At 44.1% G+C, this 15,000-nt stretch overlaps 1 protein-coding gene across 1 annotated transcript in view; it reads left to right on the plus strand.

Annotated features, from left to right (window-relative positions):
- Window positions 1-14,683, plus strand: part of arhgap44a (Rho GTPase activating protein 44a) — a 28,627-nt gene extending 13,944 nt beyond the window's left edge. Inside the window, 18 exon segments of the mRNA XM_035181516.2 lie at window positions 91-205; window positions 390-458; window positions 643-724; window positions 1,044-1,171; window positions 1,848-1,959; window positions 2,619-2,700; window positions 2,866-2,946; window positions 3,410-3,523; window positions 3,605-3,696; window positions 4,491-4,674; window positions 5,459-5,476; window positions 5,592-5,780; window positions 6,909-6,919; window positions 6,922-7,137; window positions 7,140-7,413; window positions 9,415-9,563; window positions 9,654-10,055; window positions 11,809-14,683. Of these exon segments, the coding sequence (XP_035037407.2) occupies window positions 91-205; window positions 390-458; window positions 643-724; window positions 1,044-1,171; window positions 1,848-1,959; window positions 2,619-2,700; window positions 2,866-2,946; window positions 3,410-3,523; window positions 3,605-3,696; window positions 4,491-4,674; window positions 5,459-5,476; window positions 5,592-5,780; window positions 6,909-6,919; window positions 6,922-7,137; window positions 7,140-7,413; window positions 9,415-9,563; window positions 9,654-10,055; window positions 11,809-11,963 (2,473 nt within the window). The 3' untranslated portion in view covers window positions 11,964-14,683.
- The last annotated feature ends 317 nt before the right edge of the window (window positions 14,684-15,000 follow it).

Genomic DNA, 15,000 nt, shown 5'->3' on the forward strand with positions numbered 1-15,000 from the left:
GCTTATAGTAACAAGCTTTTTAAAACGTGTGTTTGCGGGAAGTGTGACCTATTCAATGCAGTGGCCTTTGTCTCTTTTGAATTCCCATAGATTTCAGCAGTCGTCCAAGTCATCCAGTCACCCGAGCACGCTGCAGCCAGGCGCCAAGGCCGAGTCCCTCAGAGAGGAGATGGAAGAGGCAGCCAATCGGATGGAGATTTGCAGGGTGAGTCACCAATCAGAGTCACTTATATTATTCCTTCCTCCAGTCCCTTTGCTCTCCATTTGATTTTGAACCCCACTGCATGTATAGACACAAATAGACCGCATAGCCAGGAGGATATTTCAGTGCTGTATGGGACTTGAACTCATTTCTTATAGGATGGTTTCTCATCTTCTCTCTGTTTCAGGATCAGCTGTCAGCAGATATGTACAATTTTGTGGCCAAAGAAATAGACTATGCAAATTATTTCCAGACAGTAAGTATAGTCTATCTTATTATGTGATTGGATCATAATTATTATGGAATCAAGTTATGATCCCAGTGGAGAAATACATCACATATTGGTTTTCTGTGATCTAAAAGCATAACTTGCATAATATTGTTTGATACACACTGACCATGGATTGTTTGTTATTGTTTCCTGCTGTCTCCTTCTGCAGCTGATAGAAACACAGGCAGAATATCACAGGAAGTCATTAGAAATTCTTCACAGCATCCTGCCCCAGATTAAAGCTCACCAAGGTGAGTCATGTGTGTGTGTGTGTGTGGGTGTGTGTGTGTGTGTGTGTGTGTGTGTGTGTGTGTGTGTGTGTGTGTGTGTGGGTGTGTGGGTGTGTGGGTGTGTGTGTGTGTGATTGTCGAGAGATCTGTTCCATTTCTGCTCTTGAAGCAATATCAAAATGAGAAGTAATGGAATTAATAGCCCTGAAGTGTCACATAACAACCCCATTAACCTTTAATTACCCACCTTCATATTTCAGATATGGCTGCCTTACAAGCACTAAACTAAACTGAGGGCTTGTTTGTGTGTGTCTGTGTGTGTGTGTGTTTTGTGTTGCAGAGGCGTGGGTGGAGAAGCCGTCTTACGGCAAGTCTCTGGAGGATCACCTGAACATTAGTGGTAGAGAAATTGCCTTCCCCATCGAAGCCTGTGTCACCATGTTGCTGGAGTGTGGCATGCAAGAGGAGGTAGAGTGCAATGCACACACACTCACACATACATGTAGAGATACACATAACTTTGACTTCAAATGTAGGCAAATATACATATGTTGCATTGCATTGTTGCATTTTGTTGTGCATTGCCAAATACCAACCCGGTTTCTTACTACAACCAACCACACTCAGGCATGCATAAGTGTACCAGCATAATTTTACCATATAAATGTTATATCATTAGAAGGATTGACATTGAAATAAAGCCTTAGATATTAAAGGTCCCAGAATTTAAGTTTTCCCTGTGTTTTACCTGAAGTTTCTATATTTCTAAGATGATATATTTGTTTTATAGGGCAAATACGGGACCTTATAAGAACAGTCCTGCTGTCTGTGGGATTAAAATTGTTAGATATTTTAGCATTACCAGTACAACGGCTGTGGGATTGTGGTAATTTATCACCTTGACAAAGGTCCTATTTGTTTGTGGTAATTAGACCAATTAAAATCCCCTGATAGGCTTTGAATAATGGATGACAGTGATAAAGTGTAAGTATAGCCTTCATGTTTCTCCTGCACCAACCTGTGTTATTCCTCATCTGTCAAGTGCACAACGATAGAGGCTGTTACTTCGGTACATCATTTAAGCGCAGGTCACGTTAGATGTGATAATTACTCATGATGATGTGTTTCCTTGTGTGGGCGGCAGGGCCTCTTCAGAGTGGCTCCGTCAGCCTCCAAGCTGAAGAAGCTGAAAGCCTCGCTGGACTGTGGAGTTCTGGATGTGCTGGAGTACTCCTCTGACCCGCACGCCATCGCAGGTGAACTACACCCACACAGACGCTTTGAACAAAAAAACATTTCCATAACAACAACAACCCTGATACTCTGTTACGTTAAGTCAGGAAAAAACTACAAAAGTATCTATGTAAGAGGAAGTGTGTTTTACTCAACATTGTTGGCAAAGATGTAGAAAGTTTGTACCATTCAAAAACCTAAATTCTAAATTTAACACATCCCTAAATGTGCCTGTTTTTTGTTTTTTTTATCAAGATCCATGAATTATAAAAATAATGGAAAAAAGTCCAATCTCACAATGTTAAAGAAAACATTCCTGGATCTGCCTCCTCATCTGGCTACTCAAAATTAACTGGGTTCTTCCCTGACCCATGACACATCTTTCCACCAAGTTTTGTGGTAATCCGTCTGCTACCTTTTACGTTATCTATTTTTCAAACAAACCAATGTACAAATGCACAGGGGTGAAAACACAACCAGTCTTCACCAGCTCTGCCCCTCAGTGTTATTTTCCCGTTGCTTTCCATTTCACACATTAACATGAAATCTGTGTTGGGCCGCCAGGGGAGTGGCAATTTCGATGGGGCCTGGCCTCACCCGTGCTTTGAAGAGAGAAAACATTTCTTCTCTCTCTATTCGCACAAAGCTGACCAGTTGTTGTTTCTTTTATCTGCACCCACAGGGGCTCTGAAGTCGTACCTCCGTGAGCTCCCCGAGCCGCTGATGACCACTGAACTTTATGATGAATGGATTCAGGCGTCCAAGTGAGTTGCAGTTTGTTTTCTTTATTAAAAGTTATACCACTGGCCACAATGAAAAAACAGTCTTCATACAGAGGGTCTAAACTGACAAAATGAAAAATGGGGACATTTATTAGGAAGTGGAGCAACTCTAGAAACTATAATGATTTATTTTCTTTATTTCTCCAGCATTCAAGATATGGACAAGAGGCTCCAAGCATTAATGGCGGCATGCGAGAAACTCCCCACAGACAACTCAAACAATTTCAGGTCAGATGCTTTCCCTTATTTCCTGTATTTGCAAATGATCCCACTGCAGTAATAAAAAAGACAGACAAACAATGTAGTTTCAGTCCAAACTGTTCCACCTGCAGGTAAGAGAAGTAACAGCAGCCGCAGGTCAGACATGCAGATATTCACCTGTCACCAGCAGAAGGCAGTAGAATTGGTTTCTTGCAATATCAATGATATGTAAATAATGACCTGTGTTATTCGTTGTCTGCATGTATTAAATCTGCCATCAAGATACTTGCAGGTTTAAACAGCTGCTGCACATTACTTTCCCAAACAGTTGGTGGCTCAGGTTGGGAGGTGTCGCAAAATGATGATCTAATTAAGCAGTTGATTTAAAAAAAAAAAACACATTTATCACGACACTTGTCGGCTCTGCAGGGAGCAGAGGAAAATGAGTTAGCAGGATTTTGAGATGCAACAATTCATTTGAATCCTACAGATATCTAGTGAAATTCTTAGCCAAGCTGAGTGAGTATCAAGACTCGAACAAGATGACTCCCGGTAACATGGCGATCGTCCTCGGTCCTAACCTGCTGTGGACACACACCGAACCGTATGTATTCTTTTTTTATTTTTACCTGAACTTTGTGGATGATGTTCGTACTGTAGCTGAGTCCTTTCTCTTCTCCACCAGAAACATCACGGAGATGATGACCACCGTGTCCCTGCAGATTGTTGGCATCATTGAGCCCATTATCCAGCATGCTGACTGGTTCTTCCCTGGAGGTGGGGATTACATAATATGTATGTAATATTGTAGCCGGGCTGGGCCACATATAAATTAGCATTGTACAATCACCGAAATTTAATTATAGAATTAAAAAATATATATTTTTGAGATAATTACCTACTTTATCTCAAATTAACATATCAAACATTTAAGACTTCTTCAACATTATTTATTGACAAGAGAATTCCCACTGAAAATCATTTAAAATATTTATATTTAAGTCTTATTATTATTGTGGCCTCTACATGATGACCTACACTAAAACACACAACAACAAAAACATACATGATGAAACAGTAATACACAGTAGTTGATAAATTAGAATCTTAACTAAAATAACCAAGTACTTAATCTGTTGGCACCTCAACAACACAATGATTGTGTTAGAAACTGTGTCTATACTGAAGACTGATCCAGTGGCCGTGGGTAGTGGTTGACTTCGAGGCTGTTGTTGGTTACATGTGAGTGATATTCAAAGGGGTTGCATAGTTTCTCCAGAAAAATGAGATTGGGAGCTAATTCAATTTTGGATCCAGACAGTGTCTTTTTTGTATTATTGGAATTTTACGATTTTGATATCATTGAATTACGACTTTATATTAGTAAAATTAGCCTACAGGAAATCTAGTAATCTCAAGAATTGTTTTTCTTCATTATGGCCCTAATAATAGATTTTATATATTTTAGGAAACATACAATATTCTTAAACTTGGTAAATTAGATTAATCCAGAGTTGCACACACACTCATAAACACTGCTGAAACTACATCTTCGTCTGCTTCTCCCTCAGAGATTGAATTCAACCTGACCGGCTGCTACGGCAGCCCCATCCACACCAACCACAACTCCAACTACAGCTCCATGCCCTCACCGGACATGGAGCAGTCTGAGCGCAAGCAGCAGCACGACCAGAGCCGACGCCCACTGAGCGTCGCCACTGACAACATGATGCTGGAATTTTACAAGAAGGATGGGTATGATGCCAGGCGCATCCTCCTGCTGCCCACCTCTCACTCTCTCCCTCTCTCGCCGCCCACGCCTCCTCTCACGCATCTGATACTGAATTCTTATATTTGACGAGAGCAAAGCCTGCACATTAAGTATCCGTTACCTCGGCGAAGTATTTACACATCCTGTAATCTAAAGTTTTCGCTCCAGTGAATCAGAAGCCTCTGGAGGCCGCAGAGAGCTGTGGGGTGTCACCGGTCAATAATTCCAGCAGATACAACTACATTCCCTGTTATAAAGATTTATCAGGATGAAAGCTACTCGAATACACGGGGGTGAATTGCCTTGAGTGGCGTTGTTTCCATGGCAACGAGAGGAAGAGCTGCTGGTTACCTCTGGCTTTTTTTTCTCGGGAAATATTTCTCCAGCGTTATCTTACCATCCTCCTACACCCAGCTCCTCCTTTGCAGTCTGGCTAGCACGTCACCTGGCCTGAGTCATTCATCCAGCCGGTGGAAAATCACAAGCAGAAGTAGAACCAATACCTTCAAAATGCCCCCATCAAATCAGGAAAAAGGATGTAGTGTTATACTGTGGGCATCAATTTAAATCTGCAGCACAGCACCTGTCAACATGAGGTGATAGAAACCAGCTTTGTATCTGTTTAGAGTAATGAGCAGCTCAGGAGCGTCTACTCTGAACAAATAGGTTTGATTAGGAAAAAAGAAGCTTTTCACTGTGTTGTGAACCATCTCTGCATTACCTCTGACCTCATATCCTTTTTGCCTCTCTTCTCCCCTACTAACGCAGCATTAGGAAGATACAAAGGTATCGTATCATGCCGTTATACCACTTCTTTCCCTCCTTTCCCCCACTCCCCCTTGTAGTGCTGTTCTGTTTACCATATTCATGAATGACCCTTTGTGTGTGTGTGTGTTACCAGTATGGGCGTCCGGGTCATGGATACTTCCTGGGTGTCGCGTAAGGGTTCATCCACACTGACGCGCAAGACCTCCTCCACGCCTCCAGGCATGCAAGGGCCCGGCTCCCCCGCAGACACACTCATCCCCGAGCAGCCCGGCGAGCTCACCACCTCCCCGTCCGCGACACCGCCCCCTGCAGAAAGGTTCTGGTAAGTCACCGCGGAGATGCCGTCCCCCCTCTCTTCCTCATCCGTTGGCTCCTTTTAATGTTTATCATCATCACCATCATCGGCTTCCACACTCTGTGTGATCCAGATCCTTGGCTGTGCTAATCAAACGTTCACTTTTTATGGCATTTCTGTCATCAACACCTTCACGTCGAGTTCTGTTGCTGTTCTTATGATTTCTCACTCTCTGCATTTCCTCAGTTTCTCCTGTTTGTCGGGGAGATTTCACTGTGGGTTACATTTTCAATAAGATAATGACATTTCCTGACTCTAGCTCTGAAGGCTTTTAGTCAAAACATTGTGTAGAAGTTTCTGTACTCGGCACTAAGCTTTAATCTGCAAGTCCTTGCAAGCATGCAGTTTCCAGTATCCCATTGTCGTGGCTTTGCTTTCTCAGCTTTGGTCCTGAATCTTTTTCCTTTTCTGTTGACACTCAGACTGATTTCCTCTTTTGTTTTTGTAATGATTATCATAGTTGAACACATGAATAATCACCTCATGGTTGCCGGCTCTGCCTTGTGTGGCAGACGAGAGATAATATAGCTTCTAGTTTGGCTGGCTTTCCCCTCCTCTCCTGTGGCTCTTTCAGCCAATGAAAGGGTTTTGTGTCTGTTCCACACTGCCCTGGGCCGACTGCAGGACCTGCAATGCAAACAAGTCGTATAGGATTAAGGCCGACAGGGTTTTCCACATGCAGCAGTTGAGAGGACATTCAGTCACCGGGCCAGCTTTATATAATATTGGGGGCTGCAGACCAGCACTTTGGCTTCAGAGACAGATCCTCACAGCTCCATGCAGTGTGCAGACACAAGGTGATCACAGAGGGAGGCGTACACACTGTATTCTTTTCCTTTGGCAATATATATTTTTCCTTTGCTCTTTCTTTGTGCTTGTCTTTGTATTTGCACCAAGCTGACTGTGTGCTAAGCTCAGTGCCCACCACCCACCCTAAATGCAACTTTTTTTTTCTCTTCTGTTTTTTGGCTACGGACCAACTAACACCTAACACCCTAATCATCAAAGCAGCTTATCCTATATCACTCCAATGCGTCTCCCTGTTCAATCACTAGAGCTGTTTTTTTGTGCTGTCTATTCTCTTAATATCTACAGCTCAGACAACGTGTCGCCAATCGGCCGGACACCTCTCATGCCCATCCACCCCCAGGGGAGGACCGGCCGCCCCCCCCTTACCCCATCTCCTCGTGCCACTCTCTCCCCCACTTCTATCCCAAGCCCCCGCCCTGCGCTCGCCCCGTGGCACCGGGTCCAGAGTCCCAGCCCCCCGCCTCACCCCCGCCCCCGGTGCGCTGGTCTGGCTTCACTCCCCCCCCGCCCCCTCCTCCTCCTCTTCCTCCTCCTCCTCGTCACTTGACATCAATTCGAACCCCAAACCCAGCTGCCTGCACTTCCCCAAGCACAGTCCGCCTGGCGACATGTCGCATGCGCCCCCGCCAGATGCTAATGCCTCACCACTCTACATCAAAACCCCCTTGGTACTAACTCGCCACGACCAGTCCTTTGGCAACCCCCCTAGCCTCCCTTCGTCCGCACCCCCGCCCCCGCCGTGGGCTGCCTGTCCATGTGTCCGAGAGAGAGGACCCCCCAGGCTGACTAGGTAAATACAACACACCCATGGCCACTATGGATGCAACACAGAGTGGCAGCTGTATCTCTCCTCTCCTCCAGCTCGCTGGCTCATGTTTTCTTTTTGCTTTTTTTTCCTCCCCCTTCAAATTACATATCTCAGATTCTGTAACATTCAGGTTGTCGGGGGTTGCCTCCCATGGGGTTGCCTAGCAACTAAGGATGTTACTGGCTTATATAGCGCTGGATATGATGCTGGTATGGAGTAGATGATAAATACATGTACAACGCTGCATATGGCTATCAAATAGCATATGAATGTATTTATTCTACAGTTTGCACCATTTGTTTTACTAACCAACAGAAGAAACAGCTTTGTAAGGAAATAAAGGTTTACAAGGTTAGTAATATAATGTGTGTTCCGTTATAGAAGAATATCTTCATACAAAATCTGCATCGCACAGCTAAACCAAAGGAGCTGAGTTTGTATTAAGTGATTGAGACAGTTTCCTTACTCATAGGTCTTCAGTGTTACAATCACACAATACAGCGTGAATCATTACTGCAAATCTTTGTCAGCAGTCAGAATAAGCTCGCCTGATATTGCTCCTTCTGGTGATCCGCTAAGGCCATGATTTCCCATTCAGATGATGTATTTGTTGGAGGCACACAGCTCAAAGGGGCTGCAGGAGATCCCAGTTAATTAGACGTCACATAATCCTAAATGTGACGACTCGCTGCAGTATGGATGCTCTTAGTGGGTGAGACTTCGTGGGCTTAGTCTTGTATTTGTAGCAGCTCTGCAGTAGATCTTGTTACTGCAAGCATATCCTTGCTGCAGACATTAATTACAGATGTAATTATATTAGTGAGAAAAGAACACAGCAATTAAAATTCAAGAGCAGAGGAAAGAATTACAATATATTAAATGTTATTACCGTTACTGTCTTAAAACATACATTTAGCATCACTGAAGGTTTCTTAGACACAAAGAAAGTTAATGCCAAGCTTGGAAAATATAGATTGATTTTGAGGTCACAATCAATAACCATAATGATAATCTTAGTAGTAATGTTTATTTATGGTCCATACAGTTTATTTACAAAGGTACGCTGAATTATCAAAAACCATTGTGAGAGTTAGAGTAAAGGCGTTTTCTTTTTTGTCGTCATATGCTGTATCTCTGCTCTTTTTTCTGCACAACCTCACTTCTCTTTGTATCTGTGTGGAAACAAACCTAATGCATAGGAAAGTTAATTTATGAGCATTGATTAATGCTACGTCTGCTACAATAATGTGCACTCTCTATTCTCTAATGCTGGAATGAATTCCTCGAGCTCGGGGGATTTCTTTTGCACAGATTGACATCTTGTAAGTTCAGTTCAGATCCCAGCTGAGCGCCGGTTCAGTCACTCAAAATAAAATTGCTTTGGTTCACATCACTAAGCTTCTGTGTCTGCTGAGAGGAAAGGGCTTAAAGTTTTTCTTTGTAACTGACGATTTTTTTTGCTCTTTTCTTATTCAACTGTTACAGAAATGTGTGATAATAATGAGTAATAATAATGGTGGTGAAAAGTTTAATGTGAGGCAGCATCTGTCTGTGCGACGATGCGATCTATTCTCATTATTCCAGTAAAAAAAGTTGATATATTGACTCAGGAATATTTGCTCAGTGATATTTGATTTACTGTGGTTTGAACAAGCCGAGAGATTTGCAACTTCAGGGATTCATCTGCTTGATGCCTGATTCATTTGTTTTCACAACGGTTAAATAAAAGGTGTTTAATAAAGATGTGCTGCGGTTCGGTCTGTAAACACCGGCTTGCTCCCCTGACGTCGTGTTGACGGGTTCTTAAACATTGTGATACAATCCTTAATGATGATACTGATGATGATGGTGGTGGTGGTGGTGGTGGTGGTGGCAGCACTGAGGCAATGTGCATGAGGACAGTTCAGGATGTAAATGTGCTTTAGAATGATTCAAATGAAAGTGTCTGATATCGAAACACTGATGTCTTTCTGTCTTTTTCAGTTCATTGAAGAGTAAAGAGCTCTCCCCTGTAACTGGACACAAAGCCATCCAGGTGGCAGGTCCGACAGTCCCTCCGAGCAGCAGCAGCCCGCAGAGCAGCAGCCAGTCCCCCCACTCCACGGAGCACAGTCCCCACACCCTGCACAAAGGTCAGCACCTCACGGGTATTGAGGTATTTAGTATTTACATTTTGAACAGGAATACATGTTGTGTGACACGACTGTGTTGTGTGTTTCCAGGTTCCAAGAAGCTGGCCCCTGTCCCTCCAAAGGTCCCTTATGGCCAGTCAGGCGGGATGTCCGACCAGTCCACAGGTCAGCCGTCACCGGTCAGCCTGTCTCCCACACCACCTAGCACCCCTTCCCCTTATGGACTGGCCTGCCCCCCTGGGCTAGTGCCCCCATCCTCACCTGGGCAGACCCCATTGGGGGCGCCCCACTCCCTCTCCTCCCCTCCCTCCCTGACCGGAACGCTCACCAAGTCTCGGCCCACCCCTAAGCCCAGGCAGAGACCTAGCCTGCCCCCTCCTCAGCCGCCCACAGTCCCTCCTGGGCTCACTGGCCTGGCCATGGCCCCAGTTCCCCAGCCCCTGGAGCAGGGCCTCCTGGATGGACTGTCTCCTGGGGAGAGCATGTCTACAGGTAATCATCAGCCCTTGGTAACCACACCCCCGCCACCCCCACAGGTGGGGCTGCAGCGGCCCTCTCTCAGACTCGCTGTGGCTCTGTCCAACGGAGACGCTGGACGAGTGTAGGACTCTGTAGGACTCGTCACAGTAGATATAAATCAGCGCCCGTCCCCTTTTACTGACTGTCCCCACACGAATGTCTGAATGATTAAAAGTTGCCTTTTAGACACAGATGCCTGACAATGATGCAATGTAAATAGCATTTTTTGAGCAGAGCTCCTGACCGATGTATTCATTGCTTGTGTTATGTGATGATGTTTCTTGGTAATGTGTGGAAACATCAGAGAAGCATAGCTCGTCCTGCTTGTTTGGAAGTTGCCATTAGATTCATCATGTGCTCTCTGTTTATCTGTGTTACCCAGACCCTCACTCGGCAGAGGTAGGTCAGAGGCTTACACAGTTCACACTAGTCTAGTCTAGTCTCTCTTACCCACTGCGTAGCAGGCGTGGAAACCTAGGCAGACAAACCCCACATTATATCTACAGTATGATGTTCTGATGATGAGGTGTTCTGTCAATATATACCAATCGTTCTGTCGCTTTGTTATATTTATCATTCTCTTGTTCCCCCTGCTACTATTGTGTACCTTGCAGCTGTGTGAGGCCAGGGATTCAGTGTGGGCTAAGTGTGAGGGGGACTTTTAGGGTAAGCCAGACCGCCCCCCCGCCCCATGCAATCCATCTCACTGCCTGGCCTCGTGCTGTGGCTGCCTCTGGGGTCTCCTGCAGCCTGCCTCAAACATGCTCAAGTACCAGTAGCTCGCAGTCAGAACGTCGGCATTATTAACTCTTTGCATGGTATTGTGGTACAGCCAATAATGCATGGCCTAAGGACTTCCCAGAGTGCACCACACTGCGCTCACATTGCAGACGCCGTCGCTTATAGAGGTCCATCTGAAAGCCCCCGCCCCTCCCTCCTTTTGTTCCCCATTCCCAGCCTTACGCCAGCAGACATCCCCCTCTAACGCCCCTGCCACCGGTATGGGGGGGGCCACAGGTAACCCCCAATCCTCCTCTGGCAGGTTCATCGCTTCTTATAACCTCTGCTCCTTCTTATTACACTGCCACGCTCCATCTCATTCCTACACAGGAGTAGTGTTCAGCCTCTGCTTGGAACTGCTGCTCCCAGTAAACGCAGCAGCGCTTTGGAAAAGATCTATATTTAGAGCAAATATCAAGTCCTCATGAGATTCCCATCGTTATGGTGTCTTGGTGCCATTTGTTCCACAGAGTTCCACACACATCTTGTTGCCTCTGTGTTGGTTTTATCTGGCCGTTGTTGTAAACGTGTACAGTAATGTGTCATCGTGCAGTCATTTTGACCTGTTCCTGTATTCTATCTGACAAAGTATTTGTTGTTGTTGTCTCAAAAGACACAAAAAGCTGTGACATGCCACACTAGTCGCCACCAAGTTGGTTCAGGTGTGACTAGTAGTAAGACACTGAATTCATCCCTGTGTAGAATGTGAAGCACATGTAATCTACTGACTCTTTCTTTTCAATCAGGGCTGACCTCATATTGCCACTTAACCATGAGTCCTGAATCCAAACGATTAATATTATTTCTGCTCTCTTCCGTTTTTTGACACCTCATTATCATCATCATACGCCCTCTTCTCCTCCTCCTCCTCCTCCTCTTTGCTCCTCATCCCCATTCCCACCACTCTGCTCATCATACTCACTTCTCCCACCCTGCTCACCATTAGATATCTTCAATTATGAAATCCCCTCCATCAATGTCAATCTGGACAGCCTCATCGATGAGTTCAGCGGTGCCCCCTGCAGGAGGTCCCTGGCAGTGACAGACTCTCCAGAGGGAGACGCTGTGCCTGAGGAGGAGCCCCAGAGCACCACTCTATGACCTATGACCCCAAGGCATCGCAGCTTACCAGCACCCCTGTGGCTGTACATACTCTTAGCTGACGCCGCCGAGGCCTGATGGAAACACCACTTGGCCTCACCAATGCCCACCTGAAACCAGAACTCAGACCCTCCCTCACATCTGCTACAGGCTGCAAAGAAACTCATCTTTCACAACTGCTCGCTAGAACATAAATGTGACAACAAGGAAAAAACACCAAAATGCCATAGTGGAGGAACAGTTGCCTTTAGGAGGAAAGACTGGAATATAAATGAGTATTACACTGAAAAGATGTTTTCAGTTTCTATTTTTTTTTTCTGCCTTGCTTTGTCGGTTGCTTGTTTGATGCAGTGGTCTGCATATTCTGTGCACTTGTTCAATTTCTTTCTTTTTTTTTGCCTTAGAACATGCAATCAAATTGCAATATGATATTCACAAGTTGTGCAACTTTTTCGGTTAGGGAAACTCAGAGCCTGACGTGGTTAGGAGCAATGCCCATCCTCAGGGTGAAACAGAGAGACGGAGAGAGAGAGAGAGAGAGTAATCTGCTTTTATTGCTGACAGGGTATTCAAGCTTTGTGCACATTGAGGAACATGCTGAGCCCGGCAGGTTTCGCATGAAAGATGAAACATTTGATTCTTATTGTCGCACCAGGTTTTGATCCAACCCCCTCCTCTATCACTTTCATTCACTTTAAACCAGCACAGTATGAGAAGAATGTGATTGTAAATTCAAGTTTCATCTTTTATTCAGTTAAGAAAAAAAAAAGAAAAAGCACCAATATGTGTTTTGCATGAAAAGCCGATAATACGATCAAACAGTTTCGGTATCAAGAGCCTCGGAACGGCAGTGTTTTTATTTTTGCGCGAGTGTTTTTGCTGTTGTCGTCCTTGGAGATGTTACTTTAGATCAATCATGTGCTGTATCAGTTTGATGGTTATGGATGGATGGACTACACTGCCTTTAGGTTCACATGATTCTCTCTCTTAACCTTGTTTCAAGTGCTTCAGGTTCAGTGACCTTTGACCCCTTGTGTAAATACAAAGACTGTACATAAATTGATGTACATAAATCTGAGAGGAAAAGTATATGTAAAATGCATATCTTGAATATATATATAATGATAATATATGTGCTGATATTTATCTGGTGTAGAAAATGTAATGATTAAAAATATGTGATGTTATTTTTGACCCTGCACACGATGAACAGGTCTATTGTAGATTCATGATCTTTCACTTTGACACCAGGTAACTACGATGCTGCAGCAGAAACGCAGAAAGTTATTTCTGCTAGGGAATCAAATCTTTCTAATTCTGCCTCCTGCGCTTTGACTTCAGACCTGCTGGAGTGCTAATCAGTTACACACCAATGCGCTATCTTTTCCTCTTTTTTAATCAGCCACGATAGATTCCTTTGTAAATAATAAGATCACTTTGAGCCCGCTTGGACCTTGTAATTCATCCGTAATGAGGCAACAAATTTCTAAGCCTGTATTGTAGGACTGACTAGAACTGATTAGAAATCAAATTTGGCTCATCGGCTGTATCGCCGTCTAAATTTTGAAAATGTTTCGCCGCAGACAAGTAATTAGAGACGTCAGAAAACAGATGCTGCAGTGTCACTTTTTTAATTTCACACAGAATGTCCTAGGACAATAATTTTGTCGATTTAAGTGCAATTACAGTGTTTACTGATCCACCTCAGTCCAAAAAAAGTGGTCAAAGTCACCCTAACCCCCAAACCTTCAGAAAAAAAAGCCATTAATTTTATTACAAAGAGGTTGTTTTTCTTCACTTTGTTTTTTTCCGTGTGAGTTTTCTGCTTTACGAAATGAATTCTAGATTAACCTCTCTCCTAAAGTGATCCATTGGTATGCCTCAGTGTGTATATGTTTATGAAGATATTGGTGACGTTGATGATTCTGTTGATAGCTGTGGTGATTATGTGACAAACAATTGCAAGTGCCCTCACACTGGTTGTTATTTTGGAACTATAGGCATAATCAATGTGCACGATAGAGGTTTTTATCGTCTGTGCTGGATCCATAGATTTATACGAGGAGGCTGGGGTACCTCTGAATGTGACCCACTCAGATCTCAAACGGTAGGGTACCTGCTTTTGTAACCGCTAACAGGACGAACGAGAGCTAGCTTTTGGGATGAAAGTTAATTAGGGGCCTGTTGGCATGTATTGTTATCAGTGCAGGGCTGTATTACTGTAATGCTTTTGTGCATCATACCTGGAACTTACAGCCACCTAAAAGCATGCATTCATATTCATTATAGGTGTGATTATTACGCTGCTGAAGAGAGAAAAAAAAAACGTCTGTATATCCTCCCCCGAAACACAAGTCATAATCACATCTTATCTTGTTTCAGCCAGTAAACTGATTTTACTGTCATGTTTGAGAGCGTTATTCATAGGAGCCACATTTTGCACCAAAGTAGTGCACTGTTCCGTAGTTTTATTGAGCATTTGAAATGCTGTATAGGCCTATATTTCCTATGTCACCTCACCACCAAGTGTGTTGGTCTAAAATAAAGCTCAATTTGTTTACATTTTGTGGGGGGGGAGGGGATTTTAAAGAAGTAAAAAAAAAAAGAGAAGAAAAGGAAAATCCGAAAAAAAGTGTCATGCATGCGCTTAGATAGTCTTTTGATAATCCATGTTTTGTGTCAATCACTGTCTTTTTAGGGATTGTACGAGGGGTAATGAACAAAAATGTGGTTGATGGACTCCGGAGAATGTGGATCACGATGAATGGTCCTGAGTGTGGGGGTTTTTGAGCAATACGGTAGAGGAGTGGACGTTGCCTGTGGATGTACTGCCTCCTTCTGCTTTCACGACTAGTGTACAAACAGAACCTGCCGCTTGTCAAGCCCACCACGCCAACCCCTATACCCCCTCTGCTTAGCATATCAAGTGGAACACAGTGTGTACTGTGAAGCCTACCTGCAATCCTTATCAGAATGTCAGAAATAAATATATATATTAAACTCTACATTTTTAATTATCTCACCTGGTTCGTGTGGG

The sequence above is a fragment of the Hippoglossus stenolepis genome, chromosome 16 (assembly GCF_022539355.2).
Source record: "Hippoglossus stenolepis isolate QCI-W04-F060 chromosome 16, HSTE1.2, whole genome shotgun sequence".
Classification (NCBI taxonomy): domain Eukaryota; kingdom Metazoa; phylum Chordata; class Actinopteri; order Pleuronectiformes; family Pleuronectidae; genus Hippoglossus; species Hippoglossus stenolepis.